We start from the raw sequence: 27,193 nt of genomic DNA, 5'->3' as shown, positions 1-27,193 counted from the left end.
TTGTAGTATACCTCTTCGCTCTATCTAGGAATGTTACCATGTTAATGTAAGCTATGTTAATGTGTACAGTTACCCTGGCTCTAATGATATCAGTGTAATTTAGTGCAAGGAAGTGCCATTCGTTTTTCATCAGGGAAGTCCAGTGGGTACATTTCCTGACTCTCCTCACATGAGATTGTCATAAACGTGACTGAGGCGAGTCATCAAAGTTTGACACCCAATCAAATTACCCTCCTTCTGACCTTTTCAGGATCCTTCACTTTATGAAGCCTAATCAACATGCTGACTGCCCACTGAACTTCACTGCAGTCCAAAGACTGTATCAGTTGTGGGAATTATTGTAATTGTTCAAGAGTATAGTGCTAATATTGATGCATGAAATGCAGAACAGAAAAGGAAAAAATATACAGGATATTAAAATGTTTGCACGACTACAGTGCAGCTCTATGATAAAACAAACAAACAAACAAACATAACAAAAATAACCTGCAGTCAATATGTATTATTATTATTATTATTATTATTATTATTATTATTATTATTATTATTATTATTATAAATAGCATTGTTTTGCTTGAAACACATAGATATGCAGAATGTTTGTAATAAAGTTTATTTAGGGTTATAGTAATAATATGTATTAGTCCACATGTTAGCAGCTTTCATTTAATTTGAAAACCTCTAAAATCGTTTTCTAGATTTGATTCTTTTACAGTATTCAGATTATTTGAAATACTCCCATCGTAACTATTTGTTTTCATCTCCTAATCGAGTAACTGTATTAGAGGCAGATTTAAACCAAAATGTATTAAAAACCAAACTACCACATCTCGTGGAATTGTAATTTTGAAGTTCATTTTGTGACAGTTTAAACACCAGGCACTGTATCATCATTGTGATTAGCTCATGCGGCCTGTTTCTTTTCTTCTTTTCTTTGAGTTTGTCACTGATTTTAAAGAGCCAATGAACTCCCTAAGGCCATTTCTCCAGACTGACTTTTTTTGCGAAATGTGTCAGTCTGACTTCAGGGGCGTGTGTTGCTGTCCCCACATTGCCCTATGACCCTGTTTTATGTTTTGCTAGAATTCGTTTTTTTTATGATTATACCCTCCCTTTACATCTCTGGAATTACAGAGGTTGTATTACCCACTGTATTAATGTTATCATCCCCTTTTCAAGTCCCAATAAAGATGCTCCTATGACCTATTTTTCAAATGCATCATTATTATATAAATGCATAGGCCTACTGTTTGAGTAATTGGTTGAGTCTTGATTATCAAGTACATATTATGCAGTAGATTCTGGGATATAGCTAGAATTAACCGGATAATCCAAGCACTAATCTACAGTAACATTTAGTATCATATATTCCTAAAAAAATAAATAAATAATTAATTGTCATTAATGTATAAATAGAATATAAATTTTGATGCGCGATTCAAAGTGATGTATATTTAATTAAACATCTGTACAGATGTTCTGTTCTGTAAAAGACCGGCAATGACACTCTGAATCCTATTTCAGTATCAAACAACAGTTCGAAAAGCAACACTGGAAGAGGGGGATCGCTGTGAGTTTATTCTAATCCTCTTTAAAACACGACTGAGACATATAGAGAATCACCCAGTACGTGGACCAGAAAGCTGATTTGAGAAACCACAATATGAGCATGTTACCAACATTATATTTGTAAAACAGTTTAAACACATATAAAGTACAGTCTATATACATTGCAAATAAAGTACCAATAGTATAAAGACAAATAACAGTCTACGGTAATATTTCGGCAGTAATAAATTCTTTGATCTGTGATATATCAAATAGTGATTCAGTGATCTATGGAGATACGGTGGTAACTGCTTATTTTCAAAGGCTTAAATAGATTTGCAATCTTGGTGTGATGACTAAGTATTCGCTGTGCCTCTCCTGTCTGTATTGGCTCCCCCCTTCTTTGATTGATAGCTGAGTCCCCTCGCTGCCTAGCTGCCGCTCCTGATTAGCATGCAGAAAGGGCCGCCTCAGTTGCTGCTCACCGCTTCGTACTGAGATGCAGAAGCCGCTTGCGTTGCCGTCAGCACCATAGAACACACCAACGTTCTACCAATACACGCTCGTTGCAGCCGTATTGCACATTATATTAACCCAGCAAGCCAAGAAGAAGCTATCCCGTCGCCGGGGGTTTTTATACTGGAAGAGAAATTAAGGGTACTGAATCTGATGATGATGAGGATGATGATGGTGAGGATGCTGATGCTTCTGTTGGCGAGCTTTAAACATGAGCTACAATAAGAAACCGTAAGAAGAAAACATCATATATACATATATATTAAAACAAAAAGGCTGTTGGTATTATTTATTTATTTATTATTATATAATGGTGGCTGTATGGACAGTTACACAGAACCTAGGTTGACATCTGAAAACAACCTACCACCTCAGCATCTTCAGTATTACACACTGCACTGCACCATGACCTTGGACGTACAAACGGTGGTTGTATTTACCGTGATCGTGGTGCTGGTGCTCGTGAACGTCGTTTTAATGTTCATCTTGGGTTCTCGTTAATGGATTCTTGCTTGAGCCGCTGTTTGCCTGCCTGCACTGAGACGCGCACAGCAGATACACAGTGGAAGCGGGGGAGAGAGTGCGCTTGCATTCAGAGTGGGGACACTCGGCGCTCCAACATGGCCACAGTGATATGAATGACGTTGGTATATTATATCTCTCCCTAAATCTTTTGTCGTGTCTTGTCATTTTATAATGTCTGTGAGCGTAGTGGTGGTGGCTGTGATGGTGGTCGTTGTTGTATAGATTTTTCTTTTTAATTTGTATTTATTTTCATTTTTCAGACATAGCATCCTAATTAATTAATACTAAGCTATCTAGCAATACCCTAAAAAAAATAACAAGCTATTAAATTTTCTCCGCCCTTTCCTCCCCCTCACCTTCTTTATCCTTGCTATGCTAGAAAAAAAAAAAAGCATGACAAAAATATCTGTAGTATGCAATTAAGAATGCGATGGTGCTTGATGTGGTTCAGGTGCAGGATTTCTGTTCTTTCTACTGTAATATGTTGGTGCTTGCTGATCACATTTATTTCACTGTACACCTTTTTCAGGTAGCCTATTGTTATTCATATTTAGCTGCTGGAGTAATATTGGAAATATATCGGCTGCGTCGGAGAGACAAGGGATACCCTTTACTGTTACTAAGGGGGTCGCCGGTTGGAGTGGCATGATTATAATTCACACCGGCATCAATTCGCAAATTGGTAGCAATTTATGGAATATGCAAATTACAATTGCAGCACGCGCTCACTGCACAGAGGTATGGTTCTGTGGAACACCTTTTTTTTTTTTAAACCGTGTTTATAATATTTAGAACCAACTGTTCCTGCTCACCGGATAGGCTAAATATACCGGAAACCATTTTAAAATAGTAAATAGGTTGGTTGGAAAGATGCATTCAGTTGTCTATGAAGTCTGTTTTTTTTTTTTTTTAATTTATTTTTATGTAAACATCCTAAGAGGTTTTGCATTTGTATGGAATGCAATTGCAAACTTAACCAGACTTAACACCAAACAACTGAACTATGGTATAATAATAATAATAATAATAATAATAATAATAATAATAATAATAATAATTTTAAAAACTTGTTATCTTTAATTTCTTCTACTTCAGCGTTCTCTTGGGTCTGATGTAAACTGTGGTACCAACAGACTACATTATCTATTCAATTCATCAGGAGTTTTATCTAGTAAAGTAAATAAGACATAAGTATTTAATGAGAAGTCCAGTGTGTTGAGATAACTAACGACCGCAGTGTATGTACAGGTGACAGGGGGCTTTCAAGCACCTGACTGGTAAACTGTTAGGTAAAGACTTGTCGGATTGCTTGCTTCTCGGAATTCAGCCAATGGTATTATTACTAGGATGCAGCCTAAAGACCACGCGTCCCTTCATTCAATAGCAGTCTTGCAGTGGCATCTTCTGCTCTTTGCAGGAGCCTAGCTCAGTGTTGTTATCTACAGCAGGGCACTTAGCAGGTGCCATTTCAAATTAAATATATGATGACATTTTCAAAAGGGGGTTGGGATTTACTGATGCTACTGAGCACTGATAGGCTGATAAAGTACGCTTTAATACACGCACATCTCCAGCAGGAGGCGCTGTTTACAATGCTGCCAGCAGCATTAACTACGGTATTGAACTTCTTGGATTCTGTTTTTACCTAACTCTCAGTGTCCTCGTTGGAGCACCTACAGTACTTGGCCCGAATCAGTAAAGTGACACAACATTTACTTCCCTTTCACAGAGCCTTGTTAAAGCACTACCAATTATGCATTGTTGATACCTTAGGCACTCAGTCAAAATGCATTTTCCAGCTTATGATTCAGAAAGACCAGACACAGATGCTGCACTAGCAGATGCAGTGTTGGTGTACTGGCCACATTAAAAAGGTTAAGCAGGGACAGTATTAATAGCCCTTGGTATGTAATATTGAAAGGTATGTTAACAGTGTAGCTGTCACATGTGATACCATGTGGAGCTAAAAATATGAAATGTTCTGGAACATAAGGAAAAGGTGGACCTGTTCTTAGTCACGCCTAGTCGTGTGGGTGCGTTGGTGTGTGCATATTTGGGGGTGGCTGGGCGTTTGTGTGTGCGGCTCCGTGGGTGCTAGCTTGTGACTAGCACTGGATTTAAACCCAGACCCTGTTAAAGGCTGACGAATGAGCCCTCTGTGTCACCTAGTCTCCCTGTCTCTTAAGTGGCACTGCTGCTTGCTCTTACAGTACAGTGTTTGCTGTCTGTCTGTCTTAAATAATGACGTTTTTTGTGCTCGGGTTGAGATGCTGTTTGTATGACTGGCCCATAGAAGAGTTTTTAATACAAAACAAGCATCTGATTATAATTCGGGACAGTTGTTCACTCATTTACGATAAAACTAATTTGAAGGAAACCTCTTTTAAGAATTCTGTTGAGACGTGTACCCAGCTGGCACTGAAATAGTCCTCATCGCTGTACGTATTTCTATACCCTGTCGGGAGTGCATATCCCTGCAGATGGGCTTAGGAGAGGCCCTTATAAAAGTTTACCATGGTATTTTTGCATGTTATTTTTTCACCATGTTTTTCCTATGGTTATTCTGTACATAGTTTACCTGTTTTTGAATATGCTTTACCAAAACCTCCCTGTGCTTTACAATGCTTACCAATGCGTTACCATGCTTTCACTGTGCTCTATTACACTGGTATGCTTTTACTATGGAGAGTGTTTATAAGTGGGAATGCCACTTCGTACCGCTTACATAACTGGAGAACCTCTTGTACAATTGTGATGAACACTGCCACAAGTTATTGAGAGCATCATTACCTGCAGTTTTTTACTTGTGCATACAGTGTGTATAGGTCAGTGTGATCTACCTTTTCATGATACAGCAGCATGATTAGCAGTTCCAGCCCTTGCAGGGGGATGCATGATACTAACATGCTTGTTTTAGGTGGCGAAAATAAAAACCAAGCTGAACGGGTTTCACATCACGACCAGGATTATTAAGCATATGCTTTCAACGGCTATTTAACCCCAGCATGTGTTGGTTTTTTTTTCAAAGATGCCATATGCTGCAAAACAGTTTTCAGCATTTTGAGTTTTGAAACCTTTAGGCAGGTGCAATGTTAGAAAAGCTACATCTTAAAATAAACTCTCCTAAATGTCCCTTTTTTAAAACTTTACACTTTATAGATTGAGGACTTGGGTAACACTGACACAGGACTGCGAAGAGTTAAAAAAAATAATAATAATTTGAGACCTTTCCAGTAAGAAATCAAGTGAAAAATATGGGCATGATGTAAGAATGGGGGTGTGATGGGAGCCCACAGAATCATACCATCCTTTTACACTACATGTATAGCAGTCTGTTATGGACATGTCAACTATGGGTAATGTTTCCGATCGAACATATAGAGTACAATAAGCCTTCCAGTGCTTGATTTGATTGAGGCATTAGAAAATATGTCAGCAGCTTTCTGTTATTACCTCTGGTCATTCATATATTCATTGATGCTTTGCTGTAAAATGTATATTGGGTTAGTACAGTATGCTTATCAGAAAACAAAACAAAAAGGCTAATAACTGCATTGGAAGGCTGCCTGCAATGCTACAAATTAGCCTATTGAAGAACCTTCTGAAGAGTTATTTAATCTCAATCAGTGTATCATTTTGAGATCCAGCAGTTTACAACGTCTTTTAAAAGATTGATTGATATCATGCAAATCATTTGCAACAGTCCAGTGTCCATCACATCTGTTTTAGTGAAGAATTGAAATAATGTGTAGCACAGCAAGCTGGAAGACATTGCTGGTTCTGACGACAAGATCAGCACACATAGATTCTTATTACGGTATTCAAGGTGGAGTGTTGCTTTCAAGCTTATATGTTAATTAGAAACGTTATAGGGAGGTTGATAATGTAATGAAATTCTAAATGAAGAGAATAGCAACACTTTCAATTAGAGGCTTTGCGAAATGAAAGATGTCATTCTGATGCCTTCATTAGGAAAATATAAATCCTTACACTGCAAGGCTTTGCCTTTGGGGCTGTCCCTGCAGAGTAGTGGTGGGCAACGATATGAAAATTGTTATCGATATGATATCGATATCGATGATATATATATATATATATACACACATGCACAGTACAGGGCCTGGCTTGGGGTGCGTCTACACATGCTGTGGCCTGCCTTGCTGATTGTTTGGTTCCGAACAAGCCAAGGTGAAGATAGACATGCAAGAGGAATTGCCCTGTTGTAGTCCATGTGTGCACACGACATCATTTATTTACTGTAAGCAGCTTCTGTATAAACTCTTACAATGCGTCTATGAGGCCTTGGTGCATTGCTTCCTGCAGTGGGCTTCAGTTCAGCTCCCTACCTTAGATAGATTTCTGTCAGCCCTGTGTGTGTCAGTATGCTGTATATAGTGTGATAGTCTATATGGAAGGAAAGGTTTATTCCAGCAATGATAGGAAATTGTGGCTGTACTAATCTTTTATTCAGTGAAGCTGCTGCAGGTAGTAAAGGTCAGGTGCATGTTTGTGGAAATACTTTACCTTTAAGCAAGAACACAGTGTTTCTCTAGAAGAAAGGTCAGGAGGTAGATTGCAGAAATATTGCCCTCTTTCATGCAAAAAATCCATCTCAGATTATACAAGTAATGCATATTTGAGGCATTTATTAACCAGGCATTCATTAAAATGTATGCACACATAAATACTGTATATACGTACTTGCACACATGCAACTTCACCTGAAACATGAATTATTTACTAATGTCAATGAATTATACAGACTATTTTAAATTACCTGTACTGTGAAACAGAGTTATAATACTATGCATTCTAAAAACACAGTTTAATTTGCATTCACACTAATTAATAGAGAGAGGTTGTTAATTAGGAGAATATGTTTAATACCTGATGTCTCTTTGCTTTTTGTGCTTGTTTTTCCTCTAATAAAATTAGCAGTGCTACTGTACTTGTTATATCAGACCCGAATTAGTTCATTCTGCTTGGTGCATCAAGCAGAACGGGGCCAGTAGTTTCTGTACTCCGCTTTACAATGTAGAGACAGCACTGCACAGAGTTAGGGTTGCCCACCCATTCTGGATAGATGTATCATTGGCTAATATTGGCTAATATCATCTTGAATAATATTTCATTCTTACTTCACTTGGAGTATCTGCTGTTTATATTATGTGCAAGTCCAATGCCACTCTGTATATGACAAACACGCTACAGTTTGAACTCTCAATTTGTAAGCTGACACAATCTTGGCTTCCAGCTTGACCCAGACCCAGCTGGAACCGATGCCTTGGCTGAACCATCATTTTCAGCCATTCCAGTCCTGACAGTTCATTTGTCAACCAAAAAATAAATCAAATTAAAATACAGATTGGAAACAGACTGGGGGCAATTTTGCAGTCACATCGAGCGACCAATCAGGGCAGTAGCTCTTTCATTGAGTGACCAATCAGGGCAGCAACTCTTTCATTGAGTGACCAATCAGGGCAGTAACTCTTTCATTGAGTGACCAATCAGGGCAGTAGCTCTTTTTGTTCTGTGCACTGCCATTCTTTCTGTAGGTGAGAGAGGAGAGAGGTCAGGGAGTACAATACAGAACAAACACAGCTATTTGTATTGTTCTAGATTTCTAGGTGTAATGGACATGTGACAGGGTCTGTATAATGTATAAGCATGCTTCAGGCTCGCTAGGTGCAGTACAGCACTAGTCACTCATTTGGCTGCGGGGGTTAGAGGGTAGAGAAGCTCTCCAGGTGACTTGCACATGCCTGGTTGAGCAATTCCCGCAGGAAAGGGTAATTAATTGCAGATGCATTAAAAAAAGGTATTGGTTCTCTATTCTAATGCAAGGCTTGTTATGTATTCACCCTAATTAATTTATAATAATACTAATAATAGTCATTTCACCTTTAAGGTGTTATTGTTTCCCTTTGACTCTAATTGGATTCTTACTTCAGCATTTCTCTTAGGGCTGGCTTCACAGATGCCGATTGGCACTGATTCTAGACTACCTACTACCTACTAACCTCCAGTAAGATAACATGAGGTCGTCAGTACACCAGCTGGAAAAGTGCATTTGAGTAATAATACTAATAATAATGAGGCTTGTTTTGTTGTCACGTTTATTGCATCAGTCCAGATCAGATTGGTTTCATATTCCAGAAGCTGTCCAACACGTTTTCCTTTATTGACAGCCTTTTGATCATTGTGGATACTCAACACTCATCCCTCGAAAGCTCTCCGCTTCAAGTACACGGCACGATGGTTAACCTTGAATAACAAAACGAAAGAAACTTAGACCCGCAAGAAATAATTTAGAATTACGAAGACTTTCTTTTCTTCAGATTTGATGCAGCAAAACACAAGCAGATCATTCCTAGGCTGGCGTGCGGGAATGTGTCACAATGGAACCCTCTGAAGTACCTTTATTCTAGTGGCTCATAACACAAGGCTCGTAGCCTTGTCAGCAATGACGATAACCTTGGGGGATATTGAGACTTGGGATGTTTCTCAGCGTTTCCATCTGTGGGACAAGCTGCTGTTGTAGTGTTTCATAAAGAGATGTTTATAGGGGTCAATATTTGTTTATGCAATGAGTGTTGAGAGATCTAGAATCGCATACAGTTTTTCGTATTCAATGCTGCTGCTATTTTGTTTTCAGATCTCATCTTGAAAACTATCCTTGCGTTCATTTAAATGCAACGACAGAATGACTGGTACCATCACACTGTTCCAAATCACACCGCATTGCTTAGCAGATGCAGAGCTTGATCTAAGGAAAGTAATTCTCCACATTAATCTGTTAAATACAGGTTCAAACATAAACACTTGTTGTATAAACAGAACGCTCATAGGCTACATTTATAACAGAAATAGAGGGAGCACGCTATGAATAGTCCAGGGAAAAATAATCCTTTATTTTGACAAGGGTTTAGAACAAACTTCCAAGTTCTGCTGCACCAGTGGATCAGCGGATGTCACGGTATGGTAATTAAGGAGGAAGTGTATTTCTGTCTCAGTAAAATGATGATTCTTTAATTCCCTTGGATTTGGCATATTTTGACCCACATAACGATGCTAATCATACAGAACTGGCACTGGCCAATCTCTGCTAGGTGTTCCATGCTAGTGTGATGATGGTATGATGACATCAGGATTCTAGTAAAAGAGCGCTCCATTCTAGGTGCCAGAAATCACTGTACAGTAAACCTACCCATAGAGTGCTGTGGTTATCACACTCATGAGGAAAGCAATAACAAACCACACCATCCCTTGAAGTAACCCATCATAGATTGTATGGAGATCCATTTAATCCATACACGCCGAATAAGGGTATGTTTTATAATCTATGCTACAATTTACACAGCAGAATTTTTATTAGAGAACAGTGCTGGAAATGAAGCATCCCACGGAGGTTGATCTTGCATTTCTGTCTATTTTGAAGTACTGGAAGATATTTGAACTTGTGTTACTTATGTATAAACATGCAGCAGAACATTCTCATGGGGATCCTTCACTAGATCAGTTCTTCCCTCAGGGGGCGTCTGCAGTACCCCGGTGGTGCTCTACTAATTCCAGTGGAAAGCTGTGCTTTTCTTTTCTTACAATTGGATGACAGATGTGGGCTGTTTTATCTTTGGTAACATTTGGAAATGAGTTTGTTAAAGCAAGCCGTTCAAGAGAAACGTCATGGAAACCACAAAATAATTGGGGTTAAAACCTTGGGAAGATCATTCCTTTTTTGGGACCTTGGATTAGTTTAGTTTTCTAACTTCTTAAAAAATGAGGGTCTGTGCCAAGCATAAAAAATAGTGGACCTGAAAGAAAAGCAGTACTTTGAACTCATTCAGTATCAATGGCATTGAACCAGCAACATAGACTTTACAGCATCCCTTCAGACACATGCAATACTCTCACAGGCATGAAAGAGTGAATTTCTAGAAGCACATGGTGCTCTGAAGTAATTTGGCTCATTACTACCAGTTAAACCTGATTGCTTAGAAAAGCGACTTAAGTACCTTCTAAAACTGGTATTTATTTCCCTGTGATTTAACAGGTGAAATATGTTTAGTGATTCAGAGACAGATGGCTTTCCATTGGTGTTTAAAGGAGTGACGGGTTTCAAATCCATTTTCTTACCTCCTGTTAGCACTCACAACATTATGACGATCCCTCTTCTTCTTGTGCTTAAGATCTTTTCATCCTTTGAATGTATATATTTAAAAAAAAAAACGAATTATCTAAAAAAAATCTGTTTCTGAAAGTAAGCTGTTCAGTAAGAACACTAGTCTGTCACTGTGATTCTCAGCATGCATTAGACTATTTTTAAGTGGAAAATATGCAGAATTTCCTAGCCTCATCAGCTATCCACCACTGACAGAACCACAGCAAGTAAAACTGATGTCTGTTGTCCTCTTATTTAGACAGGACTGCTGTTTTTTAACCCCATGTAGATATGTGAGCCCTCCAGGCTGTCGCTGTTGACTGGCACCCAGGCCAAATCCATTTAAATCAGTTTAAACGCATGGGGCGAATGACATCATCATTCTTTCTTTTTATTAGATTGTCTCATAATCCGCACTTCCTTGAGAATTTGTAATTGATGTCAAATGCCTGCAAAATACCTACTAAAAACGTGGGGTTGTAATAAAGAGATTACATAATCTCCGACGCAGACCTGAGACACCAGTGCTTCATCAAAGCTTAATCGTTTGTGCTGTACTGAAAACCAGCAGTGGATTGCTGCAGCTTGCAGAGGCAAACTAGCCTCATCTTCCTAATCCTGCGGGAGAGCAAAGGCTGGACCAGAGCTACCTGTGGCTCCCCAGTCAAGACTGTCAAGTTGGCACATATGGGATTCAACGCTTGACTCACCCTGCTCTCCAAACGCCAGTGCTTGTACTAGGTGAGCCCTAGGGTCTGTCTCGGATGAAAGTTTTAACATCAAAGCGTTGCTGTTCATTTCTAACAGCTATCCCTTGCTTTCTGGAAGAGGGCATATTTTGTTAGTGCAGTATATTGTGAATATACCTCTTTGAATGGGGTGCTGCATCGGTGTTTCAGGTGCCAAACAAAGGAAGAAAATTGTTTTTAAATAACTGCTGTATTTTTATTATTATTATTATTATTATTATTATTATTATTATTATTATTACAATCAGGCTAGTACAAACGTCTCCTTAGATTTGTTTTTTTCTCAATCAATCTTTAATTTAATTGTATTTTTGGAAAGTAGAAAGTTCCATGTTAGTGTTCCAAGATGTCCCGAATTAGTTGTTTTTCTCCTTTCAGAAAATATGAGTTAATCAAAGACAGAAGAATGTGCTTTGAAAATAAGCCTAAATTCACAGTACTTAACACATTTTCCATTATATGTTTAATGCTAGGGATGAACATTCTTCAGCGTTCTGTGAAATATTTTCTATTGTTTTTAAAAACTGTAGGAAAAGCTTTTTATTTAGCAACGCATAGACAAGCCAGATAATAGCCCAATTAGACAAAAATTAGACATGCTGTGAAAGAGACAACCTGCCCTTTAACACATCCAGAGATTAACTTGAAAGGGTTAATCTGTATCAGGAGAACAGAATGTTTCCAAAATAGGAATGCCTCTCATCTGCATTGTACCAGACTGGACCTATTTTAAATTTGCAAAGACAAGACTGACCACTCAGAACCCGATGTTTTAAAAAAGCACCTTAAATGGAGAAGACATCATACAGTGTGTGGGTGTTTCTAGAAGCTTACAGGTTCTGATGAAAATTATCCAAATGCGGAATAGGATCTGCAACAGAGCTGAGCACTCAGAGAGAGGGAGGGATGAGACAGAGAGGGAGGGGGGAAATGAGAGAGGGGGTGAGCAAGAGATGTGGAAAAGGAGAGAGAGAGAGCTCTACCTACGCAGCTGTTTTTCACTCAGTGTGAGAGGAGGTTTAACAAGAACTGAAAATGATTGATCACAAAATGTAAAAGAAAAACAGCACTACAGATAACTGTCAAACAGTATATTCTTTTAACAGCATGAGACAAGTGAAAATGTTATGTATTTTAACTGTAAATTAATAAATAATTATATATGGGTATTATGGGATATATTTAAAATACAGTTTATGACCAAGGTGACTGTAGAGAACTACTTGGTCAAGCGACTAAGAGGACTTTGTTCATAACCCATTCACTGGCCAGTAGATAAGCTTAATTCATTGATTGTTGGTGGTATTACTCTTGTGCTTTATTTTACTTTAAGTAAACTCTGAGGCTGGCACTGAACTACTGTAATTGGCACAGAAATACTGTAGTACCATTTGAGTATGGTTATCTACCTTATTCATTTTCAGGTTGTGAGCTGTAATCAGCCAAGTACCACAAAGTTTGGCTCCAAAGATGATGGAGACTATTAAAAAAAGCTGATCTTAAGATCTCTCACAGAACGTGAGCTGGATTTAAAATATGTAAAACCCTGTGGGTAAATATAAAGACAGAGAAACATTGCTTTTGGTTTATCCTTATGTTGCTGTTCTTTTCGCTTAGCTAACTAAATGTCTACCAAGAAGCTTACTGTCTTAGCTGAGAAGAATGATTGTGATGGGGGCTTTGATATGCCGAACACTTAAAATGCAAAGATTTACATCCTGGAAGCAAAAATAATTATCATTCTCTCCTCCTCATCAGCAGAAATAGTTATTGCTTAGAACTTTATTTGTGATGTAATTATCACTGGGTGCTGCAGGGACTGGAGAGTGATGAACAGTTATGGCTTTAGCAGCAAGAAATGTTGCCTTTCTTTTAGCATATTACATTTATAAGCATTTATAAGCATGTAAAACTTGCTTAAATAAAACAGACAATCTGGTTTACTGCTTGACCACTTCATTAGGATATACACCTACAGTAGTTTCTGGTTGGGCCACTGTTTGCCCCCGATGATAGCCTTGGCACGACATGGCATATAATCCGGAAAGTACTGAAAGGTGTTTTGAGCAGTCTTAATGTATTCAGTCATTCGTATTTCAGGCTTGACCGTCTCTGGGATGGAAATAAGGCTTCCATTGCATAGCAGTTTGATCCAGTCCCAGTTTTTGCTATATAAGACACACAGCTCACCTATGAACTGTGGCTAGTCAAGCTCCTATTAAAACCTGGAATGGGTGAAACTGCTATGCAGGGTGATGCCAAATCCAATTAGGTAGACAGGTCCTTATTTTAGAGCTATTTTAGGAACAAACAAGTTCACTGTATTCATGTTTTGCAGTTGAATTAAGCAGATCAGTGTCATGATCTTTACAATGTTTACTACTAATAAATAAAAGCAAGATGCTTTTTTTTTAATCCCCTGGCGTCTTGGAAAGTATTTCAACTAGAAAACAAGAAAAGTGTGAGAGAGCAGAAATATTAACTTAGCTAAGGTTATCGAAGATTGTCAATCGAGGTGTTTGAAAGCAAGTCTATAGCCTGCATTTTTGTCTGCTTTTAAACCCTATTTTCCCGTAATATATTGAGAATACAATAATAAGCAGGAGAGTTTTTAGTGTGCGGTGGTGAGCTTGTGGGAGTACAAACTTTAAACCCCATAGTAAATTGGGATAAATTGGACTACATATAACATAATTATTTGTAAATGTTAGCACAATCAGTTTCCTTACTAACACACATTTAACATGCTGTGTGGAACACATATGACTTCACTAGACCTTGACAGTACTGTCTTGTAACTCACCCCCATGTTGTTCTTCTCCCCTCCTGTTTAGTTGATCAGTGGTGGTTCTCTCGTCAGTGCTGAGGCAGTATGGGATCACGTCACCATGGTCGACCGGGAGTTGGCATTTAAAGCAGGAGACGTTATCAAGGTCCTTGATGCATCCAATAAAGACTGGTGGTGGGGACAGATAGACGACGAGGAAGGATGGTTTCCTGCCAGCTTTGTGAGGGTAAGTTTAGTCAAAATGCCATGCACTCTTCTGCTGCCGTTTCGTTCTTTCTTTCAGGCAGTGGTTTCAGACAATCACATTACCACATGAAAAGCTTAACCCTTTCAAAGCCATTCTTTTGACCCGTTTTCACCACCAATCCATCGTCATTAAAAAAAAAAACACCCACAAAATTATCTTTCATCTTGGAAGACTGCTGAAAAAAAAAGTTGTTTTTTTGTTTGTTTCTTTTTAAAGGTTGAATCCTCCCCTCCTCATCCACAAACAAAATCGAATTTCTATATCAACCCGTTAGCAGCCTCGAGATATCAAAATACAACTTCCAAGGTGCGTTATCTAGAGAGAATCCTCATCACTGACCCTTGAGGGACACGTAGATTCAAAAGCCATTTTATTGAGTTGTAGTTTATTCATCTGTCGCCCTGTTATTGAGATCACTGCCTGAGCATCCTGGTTCCACAAAGTCATGTGACATTGTGACCTTTCAACTTAAGGTACAATACCGTACAGTACAGGAGCAGGTTTGAAAGGGCAACGTCTCAGGTGATCTTACAGAGTGGGGAAGCGCAGGCAGACACCAGCCAAGCAATACTGATTATCCTAGCACTCTCAAAGACGACTGAGACATTTAAAGGGGAAACAAAATCTACAGAATTCAAAACTCACATTGTACTTTTGAGTTGATCTAAACACCAGCTGATTCTCAATCCCAGTAGTGTTGGGATAATTAAAACAGAGCCCTTTGTATACCAGGGTTATGAAAATCAGACAGCTAACATGTATGTCTCTCTAGTGTATTTCTGATTGTAAAAGAAAAATGTGTTTATGTACACAGTTGTACTGATTTAGATGATGGAGGTATTCAGATCACTTGAATAGATCCCAGAATACAATGAAAAAAGGTAAAAGAATGACAACATTAAAATGGCGTTTGAAGCTATATACCCCTACAGCGGTTACAAATCAGCCCCATAATGTAAATTCCAGGCATCTACAGTGCTCCTTTTGGTACTGTGGCAGAAAATGGATTTCAGGCCTTACCATGGAAAGGAAAAGCATGCTCTTTCCAATGTCAACCTGCGCCTTTGCACCCATAGCTACTTGGTCATGAAACATCATTCAGTTCGATCTAAAACCATCAGTGACTCCTCTGATTTTAATGTCTCATTATATAGAATTGATAACTGATCCATGCTCCTGTTGAAGCTAATGCTTGGCTATCTGACATTCTTGTGTGCCATTCAGGCCTGTATTGATGCGTGCTGTTGCAGTGTTTTAACCCATGCAGTGCTGTGATTTGTGGTGTCTTTGGTGATGTTGATGTGTTGTCTTGGCCGAGTTTTATGATTTAATTTTCTTTTGTTATCTAGGACTGCTCTCCTCTTTTCCAGGTCTAGGGGTCTGATTTTCAAATCTTCATTGATAAAACTCTAAAACGAAAAGCAAGTCACATTTCACAATATTTATATCAATGACATGACTTACCCTGTTCAAAACGAGCTTTAATGTAGGTTGAAATGCAAAAGCAAAGCCGATTTTATACTTATATAAATTGATACAAATTGAGGAATCTAAATCTACTTACCAATTTTAGAAAATCCGTCCTTTTAATCTTTTTGGCTATATCTTGGTAATCGTTCATTAAATTCTCATTAAACCTGGTCTAGACATTTTTTACAACACATGTTGACCTGCTTATTTATAATTTATAGTTTGAGATTATTCTCATGAGGGGACCTGTTGACCTGAAGTTGAATATGCTAATATTAATCATTGGACATGCTGTCCATAAATATCACACCCCAAGAGATAAGCTTCCAGAATACATTTTCATAAATTCAATATATGCTAATTACATCAATTTTCTGTATTTTTCTTCCCAGCTACTGTACATGCAGGGGGAAAAAAAAAGCAATCAAGTATTGAGAGTTCTTGCAGCAATGTCCAACAATTTAGTAAAGTAGTGCTGGGACAGCCTGACATCAATCTGAAGGCTGTGATATCTTCTGCTTTCAGTCACATCAAATGTATTCTGGGTACCAGCAACAGAAACCGGACGTCACTGTGTCCCTGTTTGCCAGCCGCTCTTTATAGTTCAGGTACAAGCAATGGGCTTGAGTCGTTTTGGTCTCGCTGTCGTGGTATAAGCTCTGTCTCGCTGACAGAGCTTATAGGGCACGGCTTTTAACTGTAGATATGGAAAGGTCTATTGGATTAGTCTGTGTTCAGGTCACAGTCTTCAGATTAATGATGACCTTGTTTTCATAACCGCTTCTCAGTTTTTAACACAAGCAAACTTATGGCTCCAGGATTATTGGCAGGAACAGGTCAGGTACGGTAGACAGTAGAGAGTTTCTCTGACATTTTATTTTTTACTCCCTCCCGTTTGTCCAATGTTTCTTAGAAAGCTAGTTTCAAGCATAAGAACCCTGTCCTTATCTCAAAGGCCCCCTTCAAAAAAAACTAATACAAATATTTTATTTTTGTTGCAAAAACGTTAACATGTTTAACAGTCCAGCACACTATCTGGGAGTGTTTCCACACTGAACAGATATGCCTAGTGATTTCCATCCTGCTACAATGAAAATACATTCCCTCAGGGGCAAGGCTAGGGAACATCAGAGCACTGAGGTGCCCTTTGGAAAAGGTGAGAGAGGGGATTCAGATGAATGGAGATGAGTAATTATCAGAGCCCGTGCATGCTGGAAAATGCTTTAGGAATGGCAATGTAAAAAAGCAAGCTTTGAAATGGCGTGTTCATGGAATCAGCAGGGAAAGTTCTCGAGCAGGGAAAGTTATTTTAGGTAGAATAATGAATTGTGAAGAGCGAAGTGCCTTGCTGGGTTCAGTCTCATCCTCTCGGTATGTCACAGGGAGTGTCAGGGTGTCTTCTTCTCAACACAATGGGCTAGAAATAGAAGCTGAGGACCTCAATGTGGTAACATAACCAGTGTGCTGTACCCCATTCTCAGCTTTTTTTCTTGCACTTAAATAAGCCTTTTTTTCTTTTCTTTCTTATTGTGAATAAAAAATAAATGCACATTGAAATTCAATTATGCAGTTATATTTCATAGTCCACTTATCGAACCATTTATAAAAAAAGCGGGCTTATTTATTTATTTTATTTATTTATTTATTCATTTATTTACTATTTTGATTAAGCCTTCTAAGACCATGCTTTCATCCTTTACGGCCCAGAGCATCTGGATTTTGGTAACAAAGTGCCATTGTCTAATTCTGCTTTTTTTTTTTTTTTTTTTTTTTTTACATAACTACTCTTACAAAGTGCTACAAGAAAGTCCTCAAGCAAAACACAGAAAGTATTTTTTTTTCCAGATAAAGAGTACATGAAGTGATTTTTTTCCAGGACATTTAAGTGACTCACATCCCTTGTAACTTGGGGACTGGAAAGGTACGCAGCATTAGTGGATATGCTGTTGCAGAGATATAAGGGAAGCGTCAAGGTTTCCTCTGTATATTTTGTCCTTGCAGTTACAGAACATCCTGCAGAATACATTTGTTCTTCCCAGTTCATATTTTATTTCCCAAATCAATATTCTGTTGTGTGTGTTTTCTTTTCCATCTCTGTAAACCCCACAACAGATTCAGCTGCAGTTTAAGAGTATTTAGTACATAGGTTTGACTTAATTCACAAAAACAGTATCCTACTGAAGGTTACATTATACAAGTGGGCAAGCTACAGTGCTTTGTATCTTTTCTTTAACTTTAGAAGGAAGGAATAAACTAAAAGGAAACACCTTTGTGTTACTCAAATGCCAAATAAGTGAGAAAAACAGCAGATATTATTATTATTATTCTGCAACTTCAGTCTCCCTGCCAGCCTTTATTGTGCATCTGTTTAAATTCTAAAATGCTTTGGCAGTCTCTTGCAGACTCAGTAAGGAATATTTGGCAAACTGACGCTCTTCATCTTCAGTTCTTTGCGTGGAAACAGTGCTGAAGAAGCGTATCTGAACGACCCTTCAGAGTAACACATCAATACTGCTTTAGTATTGCTTCTGATAAATGGAGCTGGGAGAATGTACAAAATTGGCCCTACAAATGGCATCTGGATATTAACAGAACCCTCTCAATTGTCTATTTCGGATTGCTCCAGTGCAGTGGCCCCCTGTACTGGACTGGGCTCTTGAAAGCTGCTAGCTAGTGCATACAGGCATAAATCTGCACTCACTTTTGCTGATGTGCAGCAGTCACTAGTGGATTGGCCAATTGATGGCATTTCACCGCTCTTGCAAAAACTGGTTGGAGATTAAACACATGCCATAAACTACCGTTTATTGCTCTTTTTTATTTGAAGACGGTACTTGAATGACTGTTGAACTGTACAGTAACATGTCTTGTGATTACCTAACATGATATGGTTTTGGGTGAATGATTTAATAAAACGAAGAAAAAAACACGACAATAATAAACTAAATGAATGAATGGTAAGTAAACTATAAACCGTACAGGAAGGGCTCCAGGTGTTAAGATATTTAAGGCTGCACAGTTGGCGTCCACCTTGGTTGCCACCATATACATGAAGGATTCCTTAACTTTTATTTTATTTATTTTTATCAAGTTGTCTTCAGCCACAACTCTTGATTCCCATGCTAACCGTTTCTGGATGTCTCCAGCTATGGGTAAACCAGGAAGATGGTGTGGATGCTGCAGAGGGGACCAGCGAGGTCCAGAATGGCCACCTGGACCCCAGCAACGACTGTCTGTGCCTTGGCAGGCCGCTGCAGAACAGGGACCAGATGAGAGCCAATGTGATCAATGAGATCATGAGCACGGAGAGGCACTACATCAAACACCTGAAGGACATCTGTGAGGTGAGCTGGGAAACCGAGCGTTTGCATCGTTCTTCACTTCAAACAACTGCAATTCTAAGGGATGGCAAGGTTTCTTGTTTGGTATTACTGACATATATTGGTAAGCAATAGATATCCACCATCTTACCACACCATGCATGATTTGAAACCAGTTCATTTGAAACCCAAACGTTTTTGAGCAAGCACACATATATAATACGTGCTTCACATAGCACTGTTTTTTTTTTTTTTTTTTTTTTTAGTAAAATGTCATCTGTATAAAACATAACCGCCAACTGAAATCAACTGTCAACTGTGGTCATGGTGGACGTGGAGATTTATAGCCATGCAAAACAGTGTCCCAACAGTCTAAAGAATACTAACAAAGAGCAGCTTTGAAACAGGTGCCAGTAAGGAACACAGACTCGACTGTTAAGTAATCCAGGTGCTTTAACCACCTGCTGTATGTAATGCAGGCTGCTTTAAAGTTGATTCAGATCCGTAGTTGTGAAGCTGGGAAGGTGATCTTAGTTGGCGTGGTACTGTCTGTGTGGGGGATAAGTGCCGTGGGACTCCAAGGGATGAGGTAGGTTAGCCCAAAGCAGAACCATCCCATCGTGTCTACCGCCTCACCAGTGTGCAGGGCATATTATCAGTGAAGCGACTGCCATTTAAGTTCTTCAAGTTCTGTCTCTTCCCTTCTCTCTCTCTCTCTCTCTCTCTAGTGCTCACCAGGGAGTACATGGAAAAGTACTTGAATGCACTCTGTTCGTCTGTTTTTATTCTTTTCTTGTCTTCTTTTTTCGACAAAAAAAATATTCCTGTACTGAAAGGGTTCATATATTTAACTTTAAATAAATCTGTCGATTCAAATCAGATATTCAGCAAGCACTGGAGATTACGACAGTGAAGCAGAATTTCTTAGTGTGGGCTTATTTGACCCTCATCTAAAGCGTAGAATGAGGATGCAACAGACATTGTGAGTCATCTTCCACACTCTCAAAACTCCCTCTACAAGTTCTCCCTTTTTTTTTAACTGCAGTTCAAGCAATTGCTAAAATGATGCTTCCGTTAATGAAATTGAATCAGGTAAATCCTCAAAGCAAGAAATCATTTAAAGATGAATTTGGAAGTTTGCATCTTTTTTCTTCACAGGGTTACCTGAAGCAGTGCCGAAAGCGGAGAGACATGTTCAGCGACGATCAGCTAAAAGTGATCTTCGGGAATATCGAAGACATTTACAGATTTCAGATGGGCTTTGTACGGGATCTGGAGAAGCAGTACAACACTGAGGAGCCTCATCTTAGTGAAATTGGGCCTTGTTTTCTAGAACATGTAAGTAAATACTATATGACTTGATGATGCAGCATTGTCAGCCTTAAATATCTCAGAGGACTGGGATTACTGTGTTTCCATTAAAAAACTATTGCAGGCTCTTCAATTCTCAATATATCCCTCGCTCTATGGCGGTATGCAATCATAAGCAGGACATCATGTTAGAGCTGTATTTCCTGATTGAATTCACGCCTGTAGATTTATTTTGTTTTAAAGATTTGCATTGAATCCCAAATCGGGATATGCATGTCAACTTCAATGAATGTTTTACTGTATATAGCAATACTATATATACTTCTACTGGGACATCTACTGGGACTCTAAAGAGCTTTCATTGTGAAGGGGAAGTGTTGTGGTGTAACAATGTAAATGAGTCTATCGATTAAAGAAGCAGATGCTTTAGATATTTATTACCTCCACAATTCATCAATTAGTCAACAAATCAAGAACAGCCACCCCGGCCCTTCCCTTTATTGATTGTGGACTATGTTAACTGAAATTTATAGCAAAGAAATATGATTAAGCGCAACATTAAGTGTATTTTCTCTATTAATTACGGCAGCTGAAAAAGTCACGTGGAACTGCTGCCCGACATTTAGTAGCACATTTACAGTTTGTTCTGCACTCAAGCTGAAATACAGGTGTGGAGCACTCCAGGGCTGATTCTATCCACTGCCTGCCTGATGTGCCTCTCCCTGGGCCTCTCTTATTTGTTTTGCAGCAAGACGGCTTCTGGATTTACTCCGAGTACTGTAATAACCACTTGGACGCATGCATGGAGCTCTCCAAGCTAATGAAAGATGGCAGGTACCAGCATTTCTTCGAAGCCTGCCGCCTGCTGCAGCAGATGATCGACATCGCCATCGATGGCTTCCTCCTCACGCCTGTGCAGAAGATCTGCAAGTACCCCCTGCAGCTGGCAGAGCTGCTCAAGTACACAGCCCAGGACCACAGGTAACTGCTTGCATTTCAAATTTTCCATAACCCCTTCCTTGGTGAGATGTCATTGCGTGCACATGACATTATCTAGGTGAAAACGAACAATGTTAAGAGACTCCCATCTGTATCATAACGTACGTGTCAATTACAATCTTCATCAACAGGGAGCACAGAAGCTTCATTATCTGAATAGAGAAAAGGACTCGTAAAACATTGAGCCCTGTTCCTTTAACCCTTTCAGTCCTGGGGTACCTCAAGGTGCAGCCTTATCTTAGTATGCTGTATGTTAACATATGCCGTTGGAAATCACGTTGGAACCTCACGGTTGTAAGGTAGTGTAGAAATATATGTACAAAAAAATGTCTTGGCCAGTTCAAATGTATACTCAATAAAGGAGTTCCTTTTTTAATTATATAATTTAATGTCAACAAAAACTAATTGAGGACTGAAAGGGTTAAAGGGATATGCAAATGAGTGGGGTCAGTTTAGAGCCAATCTACACTTGGGTTTCAATTTATTTGATATTTAATTGACTGCATTGTTTTAAACAGAAAACAAACATCACAAAGGATCCCGTTAATAGCACAGGGACAGAAGCCTGTGGTCCAGCCTAGTGACTGACACGTAACTGATTAAAATACAGCACAATAAAAAAGGAAACACTAAAGCAATTGTCATATAAAATCTATAGCTAGAATATGCATCAAGTGTACTTGGAGAGAACGGTATAAAAAACACTTTTGTCTCCCACTCGCTGTGCCCAGTGCAGTCGTTAACCTTTCGATGTCTATGACTCTTAAATGCTCTACAGTAAGTTTGAGTTAATGCACAGGCTTTGAAAACCAGGACCTAACCTCGTTTTCAGTGTCATACCCTTGGAAGACCTTGAGATGGAACATGTAGTTATTTGAGGGTGTCACTGGGCCCCACAGGCAGGGTGGAATTTACAAGTTTGTGGTATGTTTTGAAATTGAGGTTTTCACTGAAAAAAAGAATTCTGAAACCGCTTTTTGTTCACAGAATACCTCGCAGAAAAGCCAGCCACCCAACCATAGCTGAGCTTCTGTTTTTCACATACACTATACATTTTACATAGTGAGTGCAGTATTACAATTCTTTAGATTTAATGCAGATGGTTGATCAGGATATGTTCAGTAAAGTACATAATGTTTGAAGTGCATGCACAATAGTAAATATTGGTAAATGGTAACTATATTGTAACTACATGTACTTCATTTAGCTGTATGTAATAAGGGACTTTGGATCCTATTCAACTTTTAATTTATGAATTTTATAAGTCTCTCTATATATATATATATATATAGTAATGTAGTCTCTCTGTCGTCGGTTCGTTTGCTCCTTAAAAACATAGACCCAGACACAGAACTTTGATTTTTGAGCGCTTCTGTACACTTAATTTTCACAACACAAACAAAACAAAACAAACAAACAAAAAGCCTAGCTCAAACTTTGAGCCTACCTTCATTTTAACTTCCCTGACTAACACACAGGACAGCTAAGCCGTTTACCTGTCAACAAACACTCTAACAGCCAGTTTCTTTCTTTCTTTCTTTCTTTCTTTCTTTCTTTCTTCCCCTCCCCCCCCCCCCCCCATAGTATGTGGCTGTTCCCAATTAACACCAATTACTTTGTTTGGGAACAGCCACATTCTCACATGTTTTTGGCAGGGACAGGAATTAACCCCGTCCCTGCCAACCACCACCAAAACACACACAATCACCCAGACTTTATTTACATGCAGAGCCCTTGCTCTGTTACTATATATATATATGTATATATATATACAAAAAAAAGAAGATTGGCTTCATAAAAAAAAAAGTTCTTTAAAAAGATGTAAATAACTTGAGTTAAAGCATGATGAATAGGAATCTGTAATTATGTAAGAAGTTCTACATGTGTCTTTTTGTCTAAGAATGCATGCCATAGTGAGTGTTTATTCTGCTGATTTAATTAGTGATGTGTCAAATGATTTAGTCTGTTTTTAACTTCCACGAAACAAAAATCCAAACCACGCAAGTCACCCAGTGAAATTATTCAACAAAATGAAACACTGTCAGAATCAATTTTTTACTGTCACATCCAATTAAATGTCAACTGTTTCAGATCTAGTTTAAGGGGGAAAATGAAAAACAATTCACAGTCAACCGTCTCGGTGAACCATGCAAAAGCTGCCCCAGAGCTTACAGCTAAATACAGATGAACCTTCAGACAGTCGACATCACTGTGATCACAGAGAAAAATCATTAGTTTTCTTCCAGAAGATTTTTCTTTTCTTTTTTAATTTGGGGGTGAAAAAGCACCATTATTTTTGAAAAATAGCGTCTCAGATGTTCTGTTCCTTCATTAAAAGGATATTATACAATACAACCCACTTAAAGCTTTTACAAGTCTAAATAACACGACCGCCAACTCATCTCTGCAAATAACCAATAGAAAAACAAAGCTTTCTTACTAGAGTGTTAGTATTAAATTAATACACAATAAAAAGTGCCTCTTAAATATGCATTTGTATTATTAAAGAAAAGCTATCATGGTAGTTACAGTTTTGGATATTTCAGTTCTGGATATTTTTCCTTACCAAGTTCAGCTGTGATTTTGTTTTTTTAACTGTTGTAAACATCTAATCAATGGAGCCCCAATTAGGTTGGGGACTTTCAAGGAGACCCTAGAGCACAGGTCCTGGAATTAAGCCTGTGCTGTTTTGTGTACGAGCACAGAGTCTTTTGTTTGACACTAATGACACGAGTAAAGTTCAAGTGACACTGGAACCCAGGCATGCATTTAATCAGCTGCTTTGAATAATTGGTTGCAGGACTGTTTGTTCACCGTGAGCTTGTATGTGAGCTGACAAAAATTACCTTCCATTTTCACACTTTCATGCAGGAAATGAATGACTATGCAATGCTATAAATATGTTATTTTTGACCTCCTGTATCAAGACACAGACTCCCCTCATGCAAGGGGAAGGTTGGTAGGTTTGTGTGGATGAGAACAGGAAAATAGGTTATCACACTAGAGATCTGCAGCCCGCTGCAATCCCTGAACTAGTTCAGCTTTTATTTGTTTAGGCATCTGTTTATAAGTGGCTAGAAATGCAGAACAGTTTGTTAGCATGGCGAATAATAAAACTGCAATAGAAAATCAAAAAGAGGTAAACAAAAAGGAAGAGAGAGAGAGCTTTTAGTCACTGTGCTCTCAGAAGTGCATCAGTTAATGGTTTTAAGTCCAAATTAAAAACATACTTTTATAGTTTCACTTTATTAAAATTAACTTTTAAACAGCGTTTTAAAATGTGTACTCTTCTTTCCTTTTACTTTATATTATACCAACATGTTATTTTTTAATCTTGCTTTCTTTTTACTCTTATTTCTCTACACAAATGTATTTTATTTTGACTTGCTTTTGTTTGTCTTGTACAGCACTTTGAGTATGGAAAGCACTGTGTAAATGTAATTTTGTCCGTTGTTTCAGTGACTACAGATATGTGGCTGCAGGCCTGGCTGTCATGAGAAATGTAACCCAGCAGATAAACGAGCGGAAGAGGAGACTGGAGAATATCGACAAGATCGCACAGTGGCAGGCCTCTGTCCTGGAATGGGAGGTATGGGTGCTAGACTGGCTGTGGTTCTGCTTACGATTACTACAGCGCGCATGCCTGAGTGAGGTTCAGTGTTAATCGCTTTTATTAACAGTTATTGGCTCCGTAGCAAACGTCACGGGTGCCGTACGGAAGGGTCGTACCTCAGGGCCCTGTTTTCTCTTGCTGGTTGTTGATAGCTCAATCAATAATTCTTCCTAGTTAAAGATGACATGTAATAAAAGGGAAATATTCGTAGGTTACTGGAGTTTAAAAATGCATGTCGGGTTTGAAACAGGCCTTCCGGGAGGCAAAAGTCAACAGCGTGGTCTTCTCTCACAGTCCTGACCGATCAATATTACATCTTTGAAAATGCCACATCTAGGAAATGGGAATTGGGCCACTGAGCGACTTGGATTCCCAGTTGGGATTTTGACTTGGGAAGCTTTGCTTGCGATTAAAAATAGATTTCTGTGGCTCTTCGGTATTGACGTTTGGAGAAGCGTTATTGCCAAAAGCAGCTTTCGTTTCACATTAGCCGCAGTGCTAGGTGGACCACTGTCTCTACAGGCTTTTATTGAACGTGCAGGACCACATGGCTATCTGGCTGGCCCTAACTGAAACCTCATCTGGTCAGCTATGGGCTTCATATAATAAAATATGTAAACATTTAGTTATGGAGTTCAGGACCAATTTATTTATTTATTTATTTATTTATTTATATTTATTATCTGGGTTAAGAGTAAGCATTTCCTCAATCCTGCTCGCCAATGGCTAGATCATGGGACATACCAACTGAGATCTCTGTTTGAGATTTTTAGCCTGATTTCAGAAAACTTAGTGAGGGGACTCAATGGTACCCAGTTAATTTAATGAAGAAATGTTGGGAAGTAATACGTGAAACTGCACTTGTGGTTTTCTGCGAGAGAAGAATTATTTCTGCCTGATATTCAGTATTTAAGTTTGCTTCAGGTTATTATTCACGTTTCTTATTCTCAGCCCTTCTGGGGAAAGGTGTCCCTGACTGTGCGAATCTGACAGTAGTACATTTTCTCCTGCTTTTGTTCTTGTTCAGCAGAAAGCCACCTGCTTACAGTGTTGAAGGGCACTGTGTGGTAGTATTTGTTCTGTGCGTAGTGATTCATTTAAGGTATAACCAAAAGCCTGGAGTCTTCCTGACCGCAGGCTGGCAGTCAGTGTGCAGCAGCATATGCTACAAATGCTAAAAGTGCTTTCCCACTATAGCATTAATCCTCTACACAGGGCAGCTCATGTGCCATCCACATGGTACCAAAGAAAAATCCGTAACAGGCAGATGGCTCATTAAGCTGAGGCCCACGGACAAAGGACTTCCTGTTTTTTAGTTCGTGGGGCAAAAACCAGGTGGAGGAAAAAAAAAATCTATATTAGGGACATAGAAACACTAAAAGAAACTTAAATTAATGACATTCGATACTGAAAAAGACTTCTTGTCGAAACACCTGCAATTGAATATAAGTTTCTTTTAGTGTTTCTGAATTCAGCACTGTGGAGTGTTTAATAGTTATGGATACTATATGAGGAAGACGGTGCATTAGGGACAGTCTGGGTTCCCCGTTTGGTGGAGATTTTATGATACTTCCAACGGTATGTGCTAATTTACTTGACGGTCCTGTCCATTTGTAAGGCGTCGATTTAAAAATAGAGAAATAAGGCATCAGTGTTGAAACACCTATCTTTTCAAGATGTGTCAGATGTTTGTGCCAACTGTACAGTCCCGCCTCCCCACACGGCATGCTGAATCGGAGCTGGCAGATTGTACTGTATATCTGCACCTGGGACCATAGGGATTGAGGTAAAGGTTCCCACTGACACAAATGAACAGTGATTCCTTTGACTTCCAGAAAGTACAATGTACCTTCATACATATGATGACCCAAAACTCATTTTTACCAAGGTTTAAGGATGTCCTCAAATTCACGGAAGCAAATCGTTGAATATTAGTGGTATGTTACTGT

General features: G+C 38.8%; 1 protein-coding gene across 6 annotated transcripts in view; it reads left to right on the top strand.

Annotated features, from left to right (window-relative positions):
* LOC117412252 (rho guanine nucleotide exchange factor 9) overlaps positions 1 to 27,193 on the top strand; it is a 74,164-nt gene that overhangs the window by 30,798 nt on the left and 16,173 nt on the right. The window contains exons 1-7 of one of the 6 annotated variants that reach the window (XM_058989499.1): positions 1,891 to 2,238; positions 14,331 to 14,510; positions 14,748 to 14,837; positions 19,148 to 19,345; positions 20,480 to 20,659; positions 21,381 to 21,613; positions 25,091 to 25,220. In XM_058989499.1, the coding sequence (XP_058845482.1) occupies positions 2,218 to 2,238; positions 14,331 to 14,510; positions 14,748 to 14,837; positions 19,148 to 19,345; positions 20,480 to 20,659; positions 21,381 to 21,613; positions 25,091 to 25,220 (1,032 nt within the window). In that variant the 5' untranslated portion in view covers positions 1,891 to 2,217. Of the gene's footprint in view, positions 1 to 1,890; positions 2,296 to 2,561; positions 2,712 to 14,330; positions 14,511 to 14,747; positions 14,838 to 19,147; positions 19,346 to 20,479; positions 20,660 to 21,380; positions 21,614 to 25,090; positions 25,221 to 27,193 lie in introns of those variants that run through there. The other 5 variants (XM_058989502.1, XM_058989501.1, XM_058989500.1 and 2 more) reach the window with 5 other exon arrangements.

Source organism: Acipenser ruthenus, chromosome 16 (genome assembly GCF_902713425.1).
Source record: "Acipenser ruthenus chromosome 16, fAciRut3.2 maternal haplotype, whole genome shotgun sequence".
NCBI lineage: Eukaryota > Metazoa > Chordata > Actinopteri > Acipenseriformes > Acipenseridae > Acipenser > Acipenser ruthenus.
This window is presented reverse-complemented; position numbering and strand designations above follow the sequence as displayed.